General features: G+C 39.3%; 1 protein-coding gene across 28 annotated transcripts in view; it reads left to right on the top strand.

Annotated features, from left to right (window-relative positions):
• The window catches only part of picalma (phosphatidylinositol binding clathrin assembly protein a), a 69,672-nt gene that overhangs the window by 43,631 nt on the left and 4,269 nt on the right, over positions 1-21,772 (top strand). Inside the window, exons 13-24 of one of the 28 annotated variants that reach the window (XM_036595004.1) lie at positions 767-864; positions 2,910-3,059; positions 5,884-5,967; positions 7,975-8,055; positions 9,397-9,504; positions 10,698-10,793; positions 11,907-11,937; positions 12,020-12,119; positions 12,353-12,376; positions 15,328-15,387; positions 19,323-19,427; positions 20,130-20,427. In XM_036595004.1, the coding sequence (XP_036450897.1) occupies positions 767-864; positions 2,910-3,059; positions 5,884-5,967; positions 7,975-8,055; positions 9,397-9,504; positions 10,698-10,793; positions 11,907-11,937; positions 12,020-12,119; positions 12,353-12,376; positions 15,328-15,387; positions 19,323-19,427; positions 20,130-20,222 (1,030 nt within the window). In that variant the 3' untranslated portion in view covers positions 20,223-20,427. Of the gene's footprint in view, positions 1-766; positions 865-2,909; positions 3,060-5,883; positions 5,968-7,974; positions 8,056-9,396; positions 9,505-10,664; positions 10,794-11,906; positions 11,938-12,019; positions 12,120-12,352; positions 12,377-15,327; positions 15,388-19,322; positions 19,428-20,129; positions 20,441-21,772 lie in introns of those variants that run through there. The other 27 variants (XM_036595000.1, XM_036594999.1, XM_036595001.1 and 24 more) reach the window with 27 other exon arrangements.

The following is a 21,772-nucleotide window of genomic DNA, read 5'->3' on the forward strand; positions in this document are numbered from 1 at the left end:
GGACAGGAAAAAAACAACTTTTAAGTAAATGGAACCAGACATTTTTCCCAGTAATTTTGGGCCATTTCTTTTGGTCAATTCATCGTGAAATTTACACACAGTGTAAAGGGCAATGGGCGTTTTCAAAGTATGAAAAATGAGGTTTTGTACCGACAGCAGCGATATGATTTATTCCATATGCGTGGTGACCACGTCATCCACCATGTTATTTTAATCGATTCTAACATAAAATCAATGCATTGATGCATTTTTACTCTGTTGGTATGGTCTGTTCCTCCCAGTAGCCTGCCTTCCATTTACTGCTGCCTACAACCCACTGATCAGCTTTCACTGCATGTGCTAATGAAGGGAAGTCATTTGGGCAGCAATTATACCATTAAGATAAGTTGTGTTGAGAGGATAAATAATGGTGCAGAGGCTTCAGCGTGGGAGAGATTGGAGCACTTGCCATCCTTTGAGTCGCAGGCATAAAAAAATCTCTTAAACTAATTCTTAAACCATCCTGGCTGTGATTTTTTACTGCATGACTAAAGGTATAAAAGACAGTCCTATCCCTGCTTTATACTGTGATGTCTAGATTCCTGCCTTGAGAATAGCTGGCCAGTAGAAAGTTGCAGTCCTCCAGTGTGTAGACTAAGCATTTCAAATCAGCCTGCCAAGTTTGTCTTTGCGCATGCGTGAGAGAAATTTTTGACCTTCTGAGTAAATTTTTACAAGAGCCATTAATGGAGTTTGTGTGTCTGTGTTTTTGTGTGTTTTACTTTAGTACTTCAAAGGTGCCGAGTGATCTTCTTGACTTGCAGCCAGCGTTCCAGCCTTCTCTGCCTCTCCCCACTGCTCTGCCTGTAGCCAACACATGGGGAGGTAAGTGCAACCCATACAATCCACTATGTTCTCACCTGCAAGTTGATTGATTCTGAATCTAGAGTAGTCATTCCTACATACAAATACTCTCCTTTTACATTTATCTATGTTTTATTCATTTAATCAGGACTAGGGGAGAAGAGGAATTTAGGTTTAAATTTACTGTATAAGTATCATGGATAACATTGATAGCACAGTCATATTTAGGCTGCTGTCAAGCCTTGTGCTAACATTGCTGAATTTACTTTCTTACAAAGTTATGCGATAAAATTTAAGTGCTGATACGTAATCTAATATTTGACTAGTTGTAGGCATTCCATCCATGTTGGCCCTTGTCAAAGCCAGTTGTAGAGGTGGTATGATGTCAGGGAGCCCAAACTAGAGAACGGAGATTGACGCTTTTATTGTGACTCGGGTGCTACAGTTGTCTGTCCTTCTTTGTTAAGTGAAAGGAAGGTGCTCCAAAGTTCTAATCCAGAAGTATGAGTCAACCATTTTGTAGGCCCAAGTGCTGATCTAGGACCTCCTCATCTTGCCTGTATTTCTCAGATACAGACATTCTCTGGGTTTCTTGATTCTACAGATTTGAGATTGCAATTTTCTGCAAGATCCATAAACAACTATGCAAATACAGTAAATGTCACTTAGTTTTTTTTTGCTTTAGTGTTTTGACTGTGGTTCCTGCTGCATCTTAAATGACCACCTTATCATAAATGAACAACTTGGTGAGCCTCATGATGTGTTTGACTGTCATAGAGTTTTTTTAAATTGAACTTGATAAGTAGCTTCCTGTTAAATATGTTAGCCTCTATCCTGCTTAAATGCCTGCATGTTCAGGTTTCAACACACTTCCAGTTTTCTTTTGAATGGAATATGCCTTCATATTCCCACAGCTTAATGCTCAGATTTTGCCCTCTCTGGAACTGGTACACTGCAGGTCAGGTATTAGCTATAATGTGCAGTCTAAGGGCCTTGTGTTGCTCAAAAGTTAAAGGTATTGACTTTGTCATATTGGCAAATAATCAGACAGCTTAACTGTTTTTTTGTTTTTTTTTAGACCATTCACCTTTTATACACGTCAAGCTTGTTTACATCTTGCATGAACACGTTTCATGTCCAGATCGTATCTGGATATACTTTGGCCAAATTCCGTTTACACTTTTCACACAAGCAGATGTATTTGCGTTTGTTTGTATAATGTATGCAGGTACAAAAATTTTGATTTGAGTGATCAGATTACAGTGCATCCTGGCTTTTCACATGATAAAGTAAAAGCTGAACCTGACCCAATCACCTTAAACACATGCTGATGCAAGGTGTAAACAGCTATATAGATTTAGTCGTTTTTGTAATTTCCATTATTTTGTCTAAGAATTTCAGGATTACAGGGCCATGGCACACATGCATGCTATAAAGCTGTCTAGAAAGTCTAATTTTAGTCTACATTTGCATTTACTTACTTTTTTGTTCTTATTTCATTTCTTTAAGAGCTGCTCAGTCAAGGTAAGCATTGGCAAAGTCCTCCTGTAGTAGTGCAGACTTTTAGGACTTCATTGACACCATTATTACTTCAACAGTCTCAAAATAGGTTCACTGCACTCTGTATAAGAAAAGCTGTATGGGCTGGTTTCCCAGAAATGGATTTAGTCTAGTCTTGGACTAGCAGTGCAAATGGTGAATCCCCAGTGGAAACTCCTTTTGGTCTAGGCTTAGCCTTAATCTCTGTCTGGGAAACTGACTCAAAGTTTGCTGTACTTCATGCTTATTGCAACTCATTGTAAATATGAATGCAAATGCTTATATAGGACTTGTTTTATCATATTGAGATTGGATGTATATGAAAATGGCTTGAAGTATGGATTCAGTTTTCTGGGGACTGATTAAACCTGGCCCTATCTTAATCCTAAACCAGGCTTAATCTGTATCTGCTGTCTTTTTGTGGCCACTCCATGTCCGTACATGTGAATCTGCATGCTGTGTCTTATCATCTCTAACATTTCCTTCTGTTGTCTTGTCTTGTTTTCTGTTTCTTTATGGCTGTGTAGATCCTTTCACTTCTTCAGAGACTGTCGACGACTCCATTCCAAACTTAAACCCTTTCCTTACCAAACCTGTCGATGCTGTTCATCCACCTCTTGTGTCTTCTGATGCTGTTAGTTTTCCTTCTAGGACACCCAGTCATGAAATGTTTGGTGGTAAACAGCTTTTCTTTTCTTTCACTGATCATTGCATTTGTTTTATTCATTTGTCTCCTGCATGTTTTGGTTTCATTTTCCATTCCCATTTGATGCATGCTCCACTGCACCTTGGATTCATACATTAACTGTCTAGAACTAGTGATAAGCGTATCCTGAGTCTAAAGTGTGTGCGCATGTGTGTGTGTTGGAGGTCTGCTAACCAAAAAAATTGGGTTTTGGGACGAATTCAGGACATTTTATTCTTATACCTCATACCTGTGGCAGTGTGAACAGCAAAAAACGCATTGAATCTGACATTTTCAATTCCGATTTGAGACGCTTTCATATGTGGCACTGAAATCCGATACGTATCCGATCTGCGGCAATGCGACTCAGTCTGAACAGCCAGATCAGAATTCATGCAACTTTTACGTCAGTCAACTCGACATTCGTCATAATTTCGCACTGCTGAGACTCAAACATTTAGGCTGATGTTTCTGTACCAAAACATTAGAAAAGACTCATTGCAACCGCTCCGTGTTCGAAGAGGTTTCGAACAGAACGGCTGAACGTGGCCAGGCTGCAGCATCAGAGAACAGTTTAAAGAATCCGAGGACACAAACCAAAGAAGTGGCCGTGGCCGAATATTGAGCCCTTTTTTCGGCGAACACATTGTGGGTGATGAGCCCAGCTGTCAGTCATTGGAACTTTAGAATCGCTCCTATGATGCTGGTGAAGACGAAACTGGAAGGAGCGACTGGCGTTCGCTGACCATGATTGGTTACCCTTGGATGAGCGGCCACGTGAAGCATTGTTCTTTTGCGCGTGTGGGTCGGTTTAGGAGCTGATCTGTTCAGACTGATGTCACATACAGGTCACATTTAAAAGATAATGTGAACAGCCAAACAAAAAAATCGGATTTGGTGAGAAAATCAGATTTGGGCCACTTTTACCTGCTGTGTAAATGTAGGCTAATTTTTTTTAATCCCAAATGGGTCAGAAGCATCTTAATTATGGGAAAATTATGACTTGGATGTTACAGTGCATCAGAGATTATTTTTGAACTATGACAGCAGGAGGACTGGCTCAAAGGCTTGTAATATCGTGTGCAGCATATCATCTGATCGAACCCCCTAGTCATTGTGGATTGATAATACTGTCGTAGGGTACAGGATGCAGGCAGGGAAGGAAAAAGGAAAGGAAGGTGGCTTTTTAAAGGCACCATGTGAAAAGGCCACTGTTACTACAGCTAGGCATCGTCTTTATGGTTAAATCGGTTATCTAAAAAATTATGTAAAAATCTTTTAAGCCCTGTTCATGGGAGGCTGCTGCACAGCTTTATCAGTGTAACAAACCCGACCACAATTACGAAGTTCTGCCTTTGTCTACCTCCACAAAATGTTCTAAAGCAAAATAACATACTAGGGCTGATTCAGGACATAAACGTTAAAAGAAAACTGCGAGAGAAATATCATTACTTTTGTGCGCATGGATGACTTGGTCATATCATTTAAATTGTCTAACCTGTCAGTTGCAGTAACTGGAAACTATTGCCAGTTGATGATACTGTCGTAAATCAGCTCAAGCCTGTGTCTTGTCTTTAGTGATAAGTTTAAAATGGGTGCAGCCGTTCTGCAGCAGCTATTATCCAGAAACAAATGTCAATGTCTGTGTTGGCTGGTTCATTTTCTGTTGCAACAAAGCAAGGTCCTGTAAAACTGTCTATGATAATCTATCTCTCAAAGTTCGTGTGAGCAGGTTTGGGTTTCAAATCTAGCAGAAACTTTTGGGTCAGTTCTCAAAGCTGCAGGTGCAGATCTGGTTCAGGATTCAGTTTTAATGCCTGTGCAGACCTCTGCTGTGCATGTGTGTGTGTGTGTGTGTGTGTGTGTGTGTGTGTGTGTGTGTGTATGCAATAGAGCATGGCCTCCGTAAGCTAATTATATACTATAACAACAACAAGCATTTGATGAACAACGAAGCACAGATGGTTTGTCTTGCGGGAGTGTGTATTTGTGTATGTGATCATGTTTGCAGCTGTTATATAGAGGCACCGTTATCATTTACTTAAAATACTGCTACTTGGTTGGTCTGTGTTGAAATATCTGGGTGCCTGATTTCTGGACACAGATTAAGTGTAGATTTGAACTAATCGCTTTGTAAATTGCTTTGCTTACACTGAAAATCCAAGACAAAGCTTAATCCTGCCCAGGACATTTGCCTGGTTGTGATTTAGAGGAGACCGAAGCAACTACATAACCTATGAGCACTGTTTGTGTTCGGTAGCCATGTCTTTCATGACCGTCAACTTGGCTGCATGATTACTTGAGTAGGGCCTTACCGATATATTGGTTTATTGATAAAACAAACCAATATTAAGGTTCCATAGACATGTCCATAACACCAGCGATAATTGCCACCGATAATGAATTGATAGCTTAGAGGATTTTATATAGAAATTTGACCATTTTTAAGAACTGATAATCCTCTTTGATGGTTTACAGTTGACAGCTGACAGTCACATCAGACAGTAAAGTGCTGTTTAACTTTTGACCATATTATCTTAGCTGAATTTGAATTTTCAACTCCATGAAATCTGTGTTTGTGACTACCTAATATCAGTCAGGCCCTAGACTTGAAGTGTGTCCTCCTTTCCTCCTCAGTTAAAGAACTTGCTGCAATATTTCTTTTACGATATTTTCTTTTTGTTCAAGTTATGCTAAAGTTTGTTTCAGTTTCATTTCAAATTAAGTTAAAGGTAAAAGTCTCCATTTCCCATCATTAAAACCTCTAAGTTTTACCTTGTTTTCCAAATGTGAATTTTTATTTTTTGGTTCTCCAGATCATTACAATCCCTTTCTCGATTCAAGCTCCTCTGTTGCCTGCACTCTCGAGCCCTCTGCTCGGATAGAGGGTTTTCTCTCAGGTACAGACGCCCGCGTGTGACTCTGTTCTCTGGGTTCAGAAAACACAGCTCCACGCTGCAGGGCCCTGTGTGTGTTTCTGCTGTGTTCTGCAGGCTTTCGGCGTCCTGTGCTAACCCTGCTTCCTCTTCTGCTGGATTTGGTTCCTTAGTTCCCTCTTTGTTTTGAAATACTAGTTTTACAGTCTTAAAATATTAGTTTATGCATCTGTTTTCTTTAAAATACATTTCTAGTTAATAGGTTTTCTTCATGCAGCCTAGTGTTGTCCTGTGTCTCAACTCGAGTATATTCGTAATGGGCTGGTCACTTTCAGCGCAGTGTCTTTAGATTGGGAAATGCAACAGGATACATCTCTCACACTCATGAGTTTGACAAAATTTACAGTTCAGTATCCTTTTTATGTTTTTGTTCATCAGCGTTTTCTCACTGAATTACACAAATTGGGAATCTCCAGCACAGAGATAAAGAAATTCACTGATTTACCAATTAGGCCAGTAAATGCAGACGTGATTTCTATTAGTAACATTAACTTTGCATTGGCCATAAAAACTTCAAACTGTCAGCCATCCTGTATCAACCCTAAAGCAGTTGTAGTTCCTCCCACCTTCAAGATATAATCATCAGAAGGGTGTTTGCTCTTAGCAGATTTAGGCCATATGTAGTGAATTGGGGAAAAGCCATTCAGCTTGCTTTACAGCCAAATTAACCCTTGTGTGGTGTTCTGGTCTGTGGGACTCATTTTCAATATTTACCAAAAGATAAAAAAAGATGCGATTGATTATTGTTTCAACCCCAGATTTCTTGGCCTTTGCTCATTTTCTCTGAAGAACATATAAAATAACACATTTTCAGTGCCTTCACACTGTTCACTCCCCACACATTTATATTACTCGTGGTGTTGGGTGAGCCCACGGGGACTGAAAGTGTGGAGGTGCTGTGTCCCTTTACTCCATTCTCCTCCTACATGGCTTGCTGTTTGTGTGTGTGTGTGTGTGTGTGTGTGTGTGTATGTGTTTGTGTATGCGTGTGTGTGTGTGAGGGTGGACAACATGGACAGGCTGCTGACTGGTTATGGCTGCTAACAGAGAACCCTACGCTGGTCACTTGTGATATTTTTAAATTAGATTTTAATCTGGTATTTTTACATAAATTGTTCTGGCTGTATTGATTTAAAAAAAAAAACAATGTGGTGGGTCCACCAGACCACTGAGTAACAAACACATCAACACCACACAAGGGTTAATAAAAATCATAAGAGATTGTCCAAAATAAAAATTATTCGTCCAGTTGCTCATCACAAGTTAAGACTAGAGGATACCAGTGTGACAAACACAAATATTTGAATGTTTGCAGTTTCCTTAAAATGTTCAGAAAAGAGCTTAGGAGTAAAATATACTACAGTTACTGGGAAAACAACATTCTAGTCTTTCACCCAACGTAGGTATGGCACACCTACTAGATGACTGTGTTTGTGTTAGTCCCGTCAATGGACCCTGGTATTTAGAGGGGAATATAGGCTGATTCCCATCCTGGTCGGAATCTGATTGTGCACCCTATCAAAGACTGCAGCTTGAAATTTTCAAAATGGCCAGTGCACCAAGCATGTCTGCCAAAGCAAATTGGAAGCAAAATGTTTTGGGTTAACATTATTTCCTTTTTCAGTGTAAAATTGGCAGCTGTTTGTATGGAGACGTTTCACATACAGTTTAATGATCATGCAATAATTTATCATTTGCATTTAGTGTTTGATTTGAGACCACACTACAAAAATCTAGCCACTGCATAACGAAGTAAATAGTGTCTAGTGTAAGAACACAGTGCCCATATTGAGACACAGGCCATTATGAAACTGGGCTGCCGATAGTCATAATCCATTTAATATCCCTTATTGTTTGAGGCTAGGCAGCTGTGTCTGAGGAAGCCAGTCCTCTTTGGCTCTGTGTGTGTATGTTAATGTTCTAATGTTGCGTCTCTGGCTTTCCTCCTCTGCTGTCCTGTGGCTGTGGCAGACTCGTTCTGTTCTCCGGCCCCCTACTCTAACACCCCACTCTTCCACTCCGAGCCCTCCGCTGTAGCTGGACTATTCGGAGGTAGGTGCTGCTTCCTGCCTGCCTCTCCCCCAACCTCTCCTATTGTCTCTAGTCTGTGTCTTGCTTGTATCTTCTTTCTTTTTCTCTCTGTCCTTTTTATTTTCTTGCCCCCCCTCTGGGGTCCTTTTGAGCAGCTTTGTGAGGAACAAGGTTAAACTAATTGTAGGTGAACAGGTTGGACCGAAATGTGTTTATATACATGAGCTAGAGCTGTCACAATTTCACAATAAATGCATCTGTTCCACATTCATGTACCCTTGCTGACCAAATGACCTTCAATAAATTTTTTTTTCAAAGCCAGCCAAACCTTTTCAATGCTACCCATAAGCTACCCATGGAGCACATGGACAAAAGTGTGGGAAATCTGATCTAGGTGTCCCTGAATTCACAGTAAAGTAATTTTTTTCATATTTAGTATTTTTATATGTACTTACCATAGCACTATTACTGTATTTTAAATTTGGTTTTTAACTTCACATTCGTGATAAATTCAAATATATTAGAATTTGTCTGTGAAAGCTAATTTAACAGCCCATTCTGATGTGTTATTTGTACTTAAAAACAGTGAAAATGTACTATAAAGTGTCCTAATTTTATTTTCATCTTAGTGTTGTAAAGACACTTCATATTAATATTCATATTAAATTCACATTAAATTCACTGCATGGACAAATTCAATTCATGTCAATTTTTTTTTTAATATAATTTTGTACTTATACAACTTATTAGTTGTATTGCAATTAATGACCTAATTTAATTTTTGTTGTCAATTTTCTTAAAATTTGGACAGCCAAAAGTGCCTTTAGTTGCAGAAACACCCATATAGTTATTAATGTTTTTTTCAAAGTCATACTTGTTTATCTAGTTTGCTGTAAATGCTGTTAGTTTATTCTGAAAGGCTGTGCTGTTTTTTTTGTTCAGTTAAATCCGTTTACATAATTTAAAAAGTCTGAATATTCAGTTGATCATTAAATAATTGGTAGACTGCATGATTACTCCTATCAGTAGTGACTGCTCAGTTATGGCAAGTGTGGTTTTATGGATTACAGTGAGATGATGGCTCTGTTGCTTTACTGAGCACAGCAAAGGTGTGTGTGTGTGTGTGTGTGTGTGTGCAGTGGTTCCTGGAAATAAGTGTTATCTGAATTGCCCCCAGCCACGCTGGCTCCAACACCTGGCTTTCTTGGGAAGTGAAAGCAGTGGCAGTGAATTGATCCATTCATGTTGAGAAAATGACATGGCACACAATGGCCAGACTCCATTCAATGGCACATTTGCCCTGCGGGTCTAAAGTCTAACTGGGTCACTTGTGTTGTGCCCTTCTCGTTTTGTCCTCTGCAGGGTTTTCAGCGTCTCCCGTCCCCCAGCCCACCAGCTCCTCCGGCCTTAACGTCGACTTCGACTCTGTGTTCGGCAATAAATCCACCATTAACAGCACAGACGCCGCTGGTAAGAGATAATGACTTTATTTCCCTGTTCTCTACTGTTCCTCTGCCTCACATCCATCTCACGACCCTGGAAATCTAAAGGCCTGGGAGTTGCTGCTGCTGTGCTGTACGTGGTGCCACTCTGGATCTATGATCCTGCAACCATCATCATCCTCATGAATGGTTTCTGCGTAATGCCTGCATGATGTTCCACGAAGTGCAGTTTTCATCATCCAGACAGTTTAGCAAAGGAGCACAATCTTCAAACCTCACTCAGCTCCTTTTTCCATGTACGCTAATAATGTATACTGTGATCTTGCTGCATGCATCATCAACCTTTTTGACATCTAGTATTTTTTATTAGAAAATTGTGTATAATAGTGTATAATAAAACTGTCGTACCTATTATTTTCCGTATTTTTTTATTTTAGTTATTTTAGTCTACTCAAATTGTATAAAGATATATGTATATATATTCTGACTCCCAGTTGTACTTCTTTCAAACAATAATTCCTAAAACAAGCAAAATTATCTGCCAATGCAATAAGAAAATCCAACTAGATATGATCATTGAAACAAGTTAAAAATGACTACAAATAGGTTGAATCATTATTAGAACTTTCTTAGGACAATGGGAAATACCAAATATATTGACTAGGTTTGTGGTAAGATAATAAGATAAGATAATACTTTATTAGTCCCACAACGGGGAAATTCTCCCCGGACGTTTCGCTGGACGTGGTGACTTCCAGCAATAAAACACCTCTCACAGTGATTAAAACTTTGAGGAGGTATTAGAGAGTTCTTCTTATAGGACTTCATTAAAATGAGTACGGCATGTTTTGTTGACAGAGTAAGACTCATAGTGTGCTGTATGTTGGGATTATACATTGATATGTCCCCTCTTTCTGTCTCTCTCCCTCTCTCTCTCTCTCTGCTGTGGTAACCTCTTTGGGCCTTGGCTTTGCATGGCATTCACTGCTTGGGTGAGTTGATGCTGCTTTTAAAAGAACGCTCCAAACCCTGTTTTCCAGAGTTCTTTACATTTTGCCTTTGCATTTCATGAGGTTACTTTTCACTCCATCCATATTTAAATATGGGGTATCTCTCTGTCTATTGTTCTATTTTTTTTTTTCTCACTCGTCTTTTTTTCCTCTCATCCCTTTCTTCATTTTTTTTAAGATGATGTTTTAGGTGGTATCCTGAAACCCACAGTAGCCTCTCCAAACCAGGGCTTGCCGCCCAGCACTCAGCAGCCTGGCAAACTGGTGTCTGATGACCTGGACTCCTCTCTGGCCAACCTCGTGGGCAGTATGTACCGGCAGCTGACTCATTTTGCATTTTTCTACTCATCCTATAGCTATAAAGCTTATTTTTCACTTGATTCTGTCTGAGTTCTGATTATATGTAGACTTTAGGTTTAGATAATATGTTATCAGTATAATAAGCTAACAAGTTATAATCTTACAGCATGTTTGTGTTTCATCTAGTAGTGGGTGGTATGTTGAGAAATTTATATCAAATTAAAATTTCTGAACATTTTTATATATATTATTATTATTTTCAAGTAAAACCATTTAGGATGCTTAAATCTGTGTTTGTAGTTTGAGACTTATCATGCTGTAATGGGCTTTTATTTTTTTATTAAGAAAGACTTTTAATGGCCAAGTAAATCTAAAATATGATTTGTGTAAAACAGTGGACAAAAAAAAACAATGTAGCCCTGCGAAACCCGTGCTAAGTATTTCATGTCTCATTTCTACAAAGCTGACTTCTTCTTTGCCAGCTTTTTGTTTGAATGTTACTTTCCACCTTAAATGGAGCACCGGAAACATTCTGGCACCAGGACAGGCACCTGATTGTAACTACTGCACCATTTAAGGTGGAACAGTAATATTTACATAAGAAGCTAACTTAAGCTTTGTTGACTTTCTCAAATCTTTTGTCTCATACATGTGTTCCATACACTGTCAGACACTACCAGAAATTTCAAAACGTTAGTCATTCATGGTCTATCGGTGCCAGCTGGTCCATGGTTTGTTGCGCAGGCAAGGCCATGAACTGAAGACGGTATGAGAGGAAAAACAGAAGCACTCTGGTGTCCATGTTAGGCTAAGGCTACCCCCAAAAGACTGGCAATTTCAGTATGTCTACTGCATCATACAAAGTGAACTACTTCAGGTGCAACAGACTACACAGCAGGAGATGATTAAACTGCTGTGGTTTAATTTTAATTTGAAACGTGATGGACATTCTTGTCTCATGCCACTCAGCTAAATGGAATAACATTGGCACGGTTTGCACTGTTCCTGTGTGTTATTTGCATTTATTTTTGGCATACTGGTAAAAGGATTGTGTCAAATCTCAACTGTTACCCCAGCTCACTATGATTTATATATATATTTTTTTTTTTTCTTTAAATAGATCTGGGCATTGGGAATGGCACAGCAAAAAAGTAAGTAACATCACACAATCTATCTTAAATCAGCTGCAGCCCATGGCAGATGCTAATGTGGGCCGTGCTTTTTTGTACTAAGTGACATCCATTGGAGTCAGCCTGGTGAGAAGAAGTTGACTGGTGGAACCAACTGGCAACCAAAGACTGCTCCCACCACAACATGGAACCCTGCCACAATGGTGAGATCATCATGTTTTTCAGTCCTTTACAAGAAACGACTTTTAAAAATGGCACCTGTCTTAATGTTAAACAGTTGTCTCTAAACAAAAACACTCAGCTGTGCTCAGCAAAGAGTTGTGTAGTATGTGCTGGAAATTGACCTGCAGTGTGTGTCTTTTGTGTGTCATTTGTATCTTTGTCTCCTCTAACTGTCTTGTTGCATTGTGTAATTTTCATCTGGTGGAATAAACAGAATGGCATGCATTTCCCACAATACGTAAGTCAAGTGGTTGAACTGTTTTTTGAAAGCATGAGTTTATTATTAACCTCACAGCTTCCTGGTCACAACACTGTGTCAGTGTGTCTGTGCGCGTGAGAGTGAACTCTGTATGTTTGAGTGTTTGCTTACGGTTGTGCACATAGTGACCAGAGTCACACTGAAGCCCCTGTGCTCATTGTGACCAGCTGATCTAACCAAGTGCTTCCACAGCATGACTGACTACCTCCTGTATTATCTTCTGTGAAATTTTCTCCTTGTTCACACCAGATGATTTGACTGAGAGATGGTTTTGTCCCACCCCAACCCTCGCACCCCATCTGGTTAAACATTTTCCTTATGTGGGAGGGGGCCGTTGAATGCATGATGCTTTAGGTTGATTTGGGCACTAGCATTAAAGGCTAGCCTAAACCGCCAGTATACTTCAGATGACCAAAGAACGAAGGAAAACTTAATTAACTACAGATGCCTTCGTATGTGTATTTTACAAAGCACCCAGTCGGTTCCTTAGTGGTGCAAACGTGTTGCTTCGACCTTTTTTTTGTTTTTCCATTTTATTTATTTATTTATTTTTTTGTGAATGGGAGCGAAATGCTGGCTGATTTGAGGAGAACTACCCCACAGTAAGGTCTTTTGGGTTTGTCAAACACTAGAGGGCACTCTCGAGCTAGTCCAAAATTGATTGGCTCCTACGGCGCTCATGCAAAATTAGTTTTTAAGTGCTTAATTGTTTTTTATATAGAAAATGCCCTTATTTTCTGAACACAGAACAGCATACAGTATTTCAGCATTACGCTAGGAATTTCTAACCGTGCCTCACAAATTAAAGGAAGATCATGGTTAGAAACAAATTTAATTTCTTTATTAACCATTTAGATCTATTCATCCCTATTCGCCGTCTTGCCTGCTGATGCAATCATACAAGTTTTGGCGCAATCCTTGGCTAGATCGCACGTTTGACCTCTCGCAAGAGAGCATAACTGGCCTCCCTCTCCCTCAAGAGAGCATATGGATGGCCCTTCCCCTCCTCCCATCACTCGTCAAGCCAACATGGGTGTCTTTTGGCTGACGTAACAGAATTAGCTGTTAGTGTTCTCCTCCAGGCGTGTTGAGCTGTTCAGTGATGTTGCGTTAACAGGAGTCCAAAAAGATGGCAGTTCACGTGGCTCAGAGGAAGCATTTCATCACTTTCGATCACTTTCCTTCATGATGGGGAGAAGTAGCTAGCAAGTGGAATTGAGTATGACTAAACTGTGTAGAGACTTGTGTTCTCGGGAGCTGACATCATGACACCAAACAGAGCAAGCAAGATAGAGAGAGGAACTGACACCATACCCCAGCTTCGCATATGACGTGGACAAATCAGACAGAGAATTCAGAAAACAAACCACGCAGTGATTAGGCAGCCAGTGCTGCTGTACAAACTCAAACCACTGCATTGTTTTAGCCACAAAGATGTTTTTTCATTCTTTCGTCCTTTTCATTTGAAGTATACTGACGGATATAAAGGAATAGTCCAGCGTTTTTCAATCTAATCTGCCTCTTTCAATCTAGTCTGCCTCATCTGTATTGTACAGTAGATATGGATCGAGTGTATTGGATTGGTGGGTCACTAATTCCTCATGTATAACATAGAGGTAGATTACAACAGGCATGTTATTTTGCCATACTAAGAAAAGAACAGAAAACCAGTTAACCTAAAACAAACAGTACAGTACAGTAGAAGCCAGTGGGAAGAAGCTGTGACTGTTGTTCTACTATTAACGTTTTCTGTCAACAGCTTTTCTGTTCTTTTCTAAGCACTGGGAAATTTTATCCAAATTATTTTTTGTGGTTATTGACACGCTGTAGATGCAACAGATAGAGATCACGTTGAAAAACACTGGAGTATTTCTTTAACGAGGACATTGTGCTGAAACATTGGGCTGTAAACATTTCCGCTCTCTGGTGATGGAAAATTAAAGAAAAGAGTTTTTAATGTTAATTTAGATTTTAGATTATTTGTGATTGTTTTATCTGTTTTATTTAGAGCTAACTGTGCTATTTAATACATCCTTTTCTGAGCACTTGTAGTGAGAATAACTGTACACTGCACAAAAAGTAATTAAATTTAGATAAGTCTACCTATAGTGTTTCATCAGCTCGGAAGCATAGATGTCGGAATTTTAAACCATGTGCTCTCTAGATGGAAATGAGCTTCCAGACAAAATGTGTTCTTTTTCTATACGTTTTCTGTTCGGACCCCATCCTCTCAGTGAAATGAATAGCCTTATCAAAGATTAAGCTGAGAAGGCCCTTTCACACATCTGAATGGTCCGTAAGTGGAAACAAAAGTGTGTCTGTCATGAGCTCAGCCTCTTTGAGAATCTCACGGCTCCCTCACAAAGAACTCCTCTTTCAATCAAGCTCTGCACCTGCTACTAGCCACACTGCCATTGAGGACACATTTGCTCACATGCGCGCGCGCACACAGACTCGCTTACTCTCTCTTGCCTAGTCTCCCTTGGATATTTGGATATTTGTGTACATGCTCCCTCTCTCCCTCTCTCTCTCTCGCTCTCTCTCTCTCTCTCTGGTTATACTGCCATTCAGATGCACTGGACAGCAGTTGCAGTGACTGAAGCAGTCGAGTGCGCTCAGAATGTGTTTAATGTGTCCCAGATGTGAGCTCAGCCCTGCCAGAGGGTGCGAGCCAATGAGACTTAACCGTTTGAGTTAAAGAAAGAACCACGTCCTGTTTGTCCACCTGCACAAAGTTTTCTTTATGCACTGAAGTGTGCATGCGTGTGTGTCTGGAAGGTGGGAAGTGAAAGGGTTGTTGTGGTCTCAGCGCGCTCCTTTGAGTGGAATTTCTGACTCTGGAGGTGTTCAGCTGAATGGTGCTCTGTCAGTCTTTCTGACTGCCGTGTTCTGTACTGCTGGCTTTTCTAACTCTGCCCGTGTCCTCCCAGGCGCCGTCCGTCATGGCTTTCCCTGCCACAACTCCCACAGGCATGATGGGATACTCAATGGTAAGTAGCAGCAGTCACTAAGCATCATAGACACGCACACACATGCACATCTTACGCCACAATCAGACCATACTCAAGAAAAATTTGCCAGGTGAAAAAGACTTTGGTATGAAAAATTTTGAATATGCAAGTGTTTGTTTATTAAGTTGGTATTTGATTCTCTATTTAGTATTCATAAGTCTTTTTTTGTGCCACAAACATTGTGGCATACACAAACAACTGCAGGCATTTTTTCATCAAAAATTAAAAAATGCCTTTACACAGAATAGTTAATATATGTACAATAAACTATAGCTAGTTTAGTTAAATGAGTCATAACTTTATGCCAGGCATTAATGTCACCTTGTCTTGGTGTAACAAACTGCATTGCTTTATATCCCATTAAAGCTAAAAGAACAAAGAAATCACATGTGGGAACACTTTAAATGATGAAAACAAATGCTCAGTGCAGAACTTGTGATGAGGTATACTGTGGAGACACAAGTAAATCAAGATAAATCATCTTAAATATGAAAGTATGGTTATATTTATCAGAGTACAGCTTTGTAGTCTACTTGCCTTACTCCACTCCAATTGATGTTGGTTAATTTTTGCTGTCCGATACATTGTTGCCACCTACTAGATTTAATTGCGGTAAGAAACATACTTAAAATTATAGTTAATTATGAAATATAGACATTATTGTTGAGAACAAGCATTTGGATGCTTGTTTTCGAAAGGCCAGAGAGTATTTTATTCCTGTAAAATGCTGCTCAGGCCAGTCCTGTAACACTGACAAGGTCATTTGCTTATGGAAGCAGTTCATTTCAGTTCACGTTGATTTCAGCTAAGCTTTTGATTTAAAATGCTGTTCTCATTTATTTCCTAATAACTGGTGCCTATAATGTCTTGGTGTGGTGTGTCTCAGGGGTCATAATGCTGAAGATCTCTTATCTTTGCTCTTACAACTACCACAAGCATAGTTTTCTCTGGGGAAAGAGACCCCTCTTCAGAATTCGGTTCTGCTTTGTTTTTGTAGGGGGACGTGCTACACAGGGTAGGCCTACTCTGACTGCCCAGCTGTTGTAATAGCTTGATTAGGATTTATAGGTAATTCATCAGAAGTAGAAGACACCACTGACAGTGGACGATGAATCCATGGGTTGTACCGGTCATACAACTGGCTCATGGAGTGGTAGTTTTGGCAAAAGTATTAGCTGAAAGAGAATACTTGAATATAACACGGTCAGGGCTTCTAGAGAACCTTGTTTTCATGAGAAGGGAAATATATCTGCCTTCTAGACTGCAGGTGTTGGTGTGCAATAGGGAATAGACCCATGATTCTCAACTCCCCCACCTGCCCAGTTTCAAGTACTCCCTGTCCCAACACGCTTGATCCACCTCATGTAGGGCTTACTAATTAGCTGATAAGATGAACCAGGTGCATTTGGGTGGGATTTCTTGGAACTGTGCAGGATAGGGGGTCCCCAGAATGGGAGTTAGGAGCCAGTGGAATAGACCAACTACAGTCTAAATTGGCTATAATGTCAATAATGGGAGGAGAAATGCTTAATTAATTAATCACTTGATTAACAGGCTGCTGGATTATTGAATTATTCTTCTGACGGCGGATTGACTGTACAGTTTAAGCTATAACAAAGCAGAGATCCAAAACTCTGAAGAATGCTCTGAGGCTGAAGCGCATCTTCTTATTGACAATCCACTTACTTTTGCTGTTCATAGATTGTAGTCTGTATTTTCCACACTGCACAAGCTGCAGATTTCTACTGTCATAACTCCTGTTACACTACATGACTTGTCTTTCTAGAATGACTTTGAAATGCTTGTGAGTGTGTGTGTGTGGGGTGTTTGTCCAATATGAAGTCTAGAGATAGTTTTGCAAAGTGTCTGAATGAGTGCCATTGTTTCCTTTACATCTAGCTGTGTAGTGTTGTAGTATTGTAGTGGGTGTAAAAACTGGAATAATTCAAGGCGTAGTTTCAGTTGCAGAGTCGCTTAGACTGATGTTCTGGACTCCTCGAGCACAAGCTTTTCTTCATGGAGCACAGGCTCGAGCTAATGGTTAACAGAGAGAGCAACATGTTGGCAAGGTGCTGCTATGTGGCTCTGCATCATCGCTTATGTAACCTCTGTTCTGACTCATCCCACCGTTACCAGAACACACACACATTCTCTGCTTTAGGGTCAGTGTACAGATACAAATTGATCATATAATCATTGCTGATCTTGTCATTGTCTTTCTGGAAGGGTGGTGCTAATTAATGTTTAGTGTCCTATGTGCCAGAGGACTAACTGTGTACTGCAGTTATTCTAGAACATATACACAATGACCGACCAGGAACGAGAGATTAATTAGCTCATTTTTGTTAATTGTTTTTCTCCTGATTGTTAAAAATATCAGTATATAGCTGTGAATTGGAGGCTTTGTGTTGTTGATGATGATAAAGGATTATTTCAAAGAGACTGAATGTGACTCCTTTTTTATTCTGTGCACCTGTGTGACATGGGAGATCTGCTTTGGGCAGCAGTTAAGCGGTAACTAGAGACAAATGAAGCAAGAACAGAACATGTACATATTATGTCAGCCAGGAACCTGCAGAACTGTACGCCCTGGGGTTTGTTAGAGAGGATAACAGTTTTCTTTACTCTACTTATTTACCTCATTTTGTGTGAGTGCTGTCTAACAGTGATGGTAACCCTAGTGATGATAATTAGGGATGCACAGTAACATTTGTATATCAGTATCGGCAGATAATTCCTTAAAATCGCTGGTATCCAACAAATATTGAGTTGATCCACTGATGTAAATAATTATCCGCTAACCGACAAATAAACAATTGTTCAATGAATGCAATTAACATGATGCTAAGTGCTATAAAAAACAAATCAAAACAAATCCTGTTTGAGTAGGTAGGTTTGTCCTTCAAGTTGAAGAACAACTTTGAACTGTAGGTGTCAATCATATTTATTATATATTCTTTTATTTTTTTTAGCTTTTGGTCATATGATTATCAACCTTTTTGTTTTAGTTGCCAGCCAAGAAACTGATTCTTATATTGAGTATGTTTAATATAGGCCACACGGCTGGACTCGGTGCTATATTCCATTCAAGGAACACTTTTTTTTTTATTTCTTCGTGTGTAAATACAGAATTCAGTTGATGTTTGCTCATAAGGATGCATATAGAAAGTATTTTACAATGGTTTCAACGTAACTCAAAGTCGGATATCAGGACTTGTTTCATAATTGATATTTTTGAGTTGTGTCCTTGATTTAAGGCTTAAACGGTTAGTTGCTGACTAATGAAGGTCCGTTATCAGTTTCTGTGTTTTATAATGTTGGTGTATCTGCATCGGCCCACAGTTTCCATATCACACCGTCAATAGTGTTGTTGTTGTTGTTGTTGTTGTTGTCGTTGTCGTTGTTGTTGTTGTTGTTGTTGTTGTTGTTGTTGTTAATAATACTAAGACTAATAATAATAATTGTAAGTTTAAAGCCTTCCTTAAATTCAACGTTGTTTTACAATATCATTCAACAGGAAAATATGAAAGGACAAGCTAAAAGGAGCAGTCAAGCACGCAAACATAACTGTCAATCAAGAACAAGAAGGGCAAAGATAGCATTGTGAAAACTGTGTTATGATGACACTGAAACGAATATCACAGAGAAAATAATTGCAGGAATTAATTGCAAATGGAGCCATAATACTAAAAAATAAATGCCACTCTTAGAAGAGAAGTCTAAACTTGGGGCTAAAATTGGGAGCATTTAACCAAAAGCCCCAAAAATACCACTGCTCTGAATGACCGGTGTACAACCAATTAGAAAACTTTATCTGTAAAATCTGAGAATATCCGGTGATGGTTTAGTTCTTTTGTGTTTGGGATGAGGTTGATGATTGTTTTGACTATCTGCTTGCTTGTTTGTCGCTCCAGCCACCCCAAATGGCCCCAATGGCCATGATGACGCAGCCCACCATGATGTACACACAGCCTGTGATGAGGCCAGCGAACCCCTTCGGCCCAGTCTCAGGAGCACAGGTATGACCTATATCCTCCCATGCACACTGCTGCCCTGGTGCTGTTTCAGTGTGCCATAAACTTGAATGTTAAGTCCACTTATTCAGACTGTCTATTCTGAATAATCTGAATCTCCTGCCTATTCTGGAAAATCACATGAGAATGTACTTGGATATGCATTGAACATTGGATGTTTCTCCTGAATCTCCATGGAGAAGTAGCATCCCCTGATTGATGGAATTCTATTCCAGGAGCAATAGCAATTCTAGCATTAGAAGCTTTGTTCAGAAAGCGCTTGAATGAATCTCATACACCTCCATGTCCCATTGCAGTGCTCTTCTGAACATGGCTAGCATGGGAACATTAAAGCATCTGTGTTTTTTGTTTTATTTTTCCTTAAAAAAAAAAAAAAGGACATGCATTCCATTTTGGCCCATAAAAGCAAACAAAGCACTCTATTTGGAATGCATATCCTGGTCCAACCACACCTCATTTCTACAGTATGCTAGTGGGCAGTGACTCTGTAATGCTGTCGAGAGAGAGGGGGGTATTGTCGAATGTGCCATTGGCCAGTAGTTTCTTTTTGTTCTTTTAGAAGCCTTAGACAGACCTACTGACCTTCTACTCTCCCCTCTAGCCACTCTGGCTCTATGATATTCACTCTCCTTTGTGTGTGTGCGTGTGTGTGGAGTCCTTCACACTCTCTCGTTCTCTCTGAACTAGCCCTCAGCTGCCTCTAGTCCCTCGAGTCAGAGTCCTCTCAGGCCTCCGGGACAGGACCCTTTTGCACAGCTCTCTCTCAAGGATTTCCTTTAGAGACTCTTTTAGGTACAGCATGCCTGGGCCGTGTGTGTGGTTTATATATGTGCTGCATGTTGATAGTGCCAGGGATGCACCAATCTGCCTGTTTCTATCTGGATACAGATTCTGATACCTGAACTTAGGATAATGGCTGATTATCAATTACCAGGTCTATATATCGTTGCTGTCCAATGAAAACCGTGCATCTCCACCAGCTGTCCTTTACATTGTGTCCTTTACATTACATCATGATAAATGGACCAATAGAAATGCTCTAAAATCACTTGGAACAAAATCTCTTTACATTGACTTACATTGAAAAGGTAAGAGTGTTTTTGCCTTCTCCTGTAAAGTTAATATTTTGGAGATGCTTGTTTTTCATTAGACAACGATGATATGTATGTGCTGCCTATATATAATGTGCTGCTGCGGTTGAAGATTTAATTCCAAAACTGAATGAATTAATGAATAAATACATACATAAATAAATAAATACACACAATGGGGTTGAAAAGTGAAAAGAAACACTTACTTTCTTTTATATTTAATAGTTTTTTTCATTACAAATTATCAGCATAACAATCAGTAGTAAACAGTAGAATCTTTGAAATTTTAAATTTCAGAATTTCTTTCAGAATTTGTCCCTGTTTTTGCTTTAATGACTGATCACTAACAGTGACAAAAGCCTTTGAGTAGATCAAATGCACCTGAGACTCATCTGCTTCAATTGAAGAATAAGACAAAAAAAAAATCTGACCCTTGTGTATAAACATGGTGTCACAAATTTGCTTAAAAGTAATTAGTGATCTGTCAAATTTTCTGTCTTGGTTTTCAAGAATCCCAGATTTTTAGTGTGGTCTCAGTCTGCATGTATGCATATATTTATACTTATACACTAATATATAGTCAACAAAAAATGGTCAAAAAATAATCTTGCATCAACTTACTCTAGAAGTAACACTGCAACTTCTCCTGAAAATATACTTTTTGGAGATACAAGGTTTTGTTTCAACAGCAACAGTAATATATTTCTATTTTAGGAAATTTTGGTAATTAAGGTGAGACAAACTGGAGAAGTATTTCATATTTAACCATTTTTTTTATTTTAGGGCTACAGTGTCTAAGTGCTCAGTGTAGACATTTTATCTATCAAAGTCACCTGAAAATCTGACAGTTTGAATTTGTAAGCCTACATGAAATTAGAAAATGAATTTTTTTGCTGATGAAGTGCGAAGCACAGTTCTCCTGCACAGGGCCTTTATTCTGTTGTGCCATGTCACAAATTTTTAAGAGGGGCTTTTTTGACACACTGTAGCACTTTGTAAACAAAAAAACCCCTGGAAACATTTGTTAAATAAATAGGTTTGACTCTATCTGTGGGTAGAGATTTCAGTTCCATTATAAAAAGTACGAAGTGAGAATTTGATATGTTTCGGAATAACTCTCCTCTATTTTGGACCAACAATATCGATAGTGGATTGATCATGTCTGGCTGATAAAAGGTCGATTTAATAAGGATGGTATCAATATCGATCCAGTGTATCAGATTGGTGCATCACTAGATA

This window comes from Colossoma macropomum, unplaced genomic scaffold (genome assembly GCF_904425465.1).
Source record: "Colossoma macropomum unplaced genomic scaffold, Colossoma_macropomum, whole genome shotgun sequence".
In the NCBI taxonomy this organism is placed as follows: Eukaryota; Metazoa; Chordata; class Actinopteri; order Characiformes; family Serrasalmidae; genus Colossoma; species Colossoma macropomum.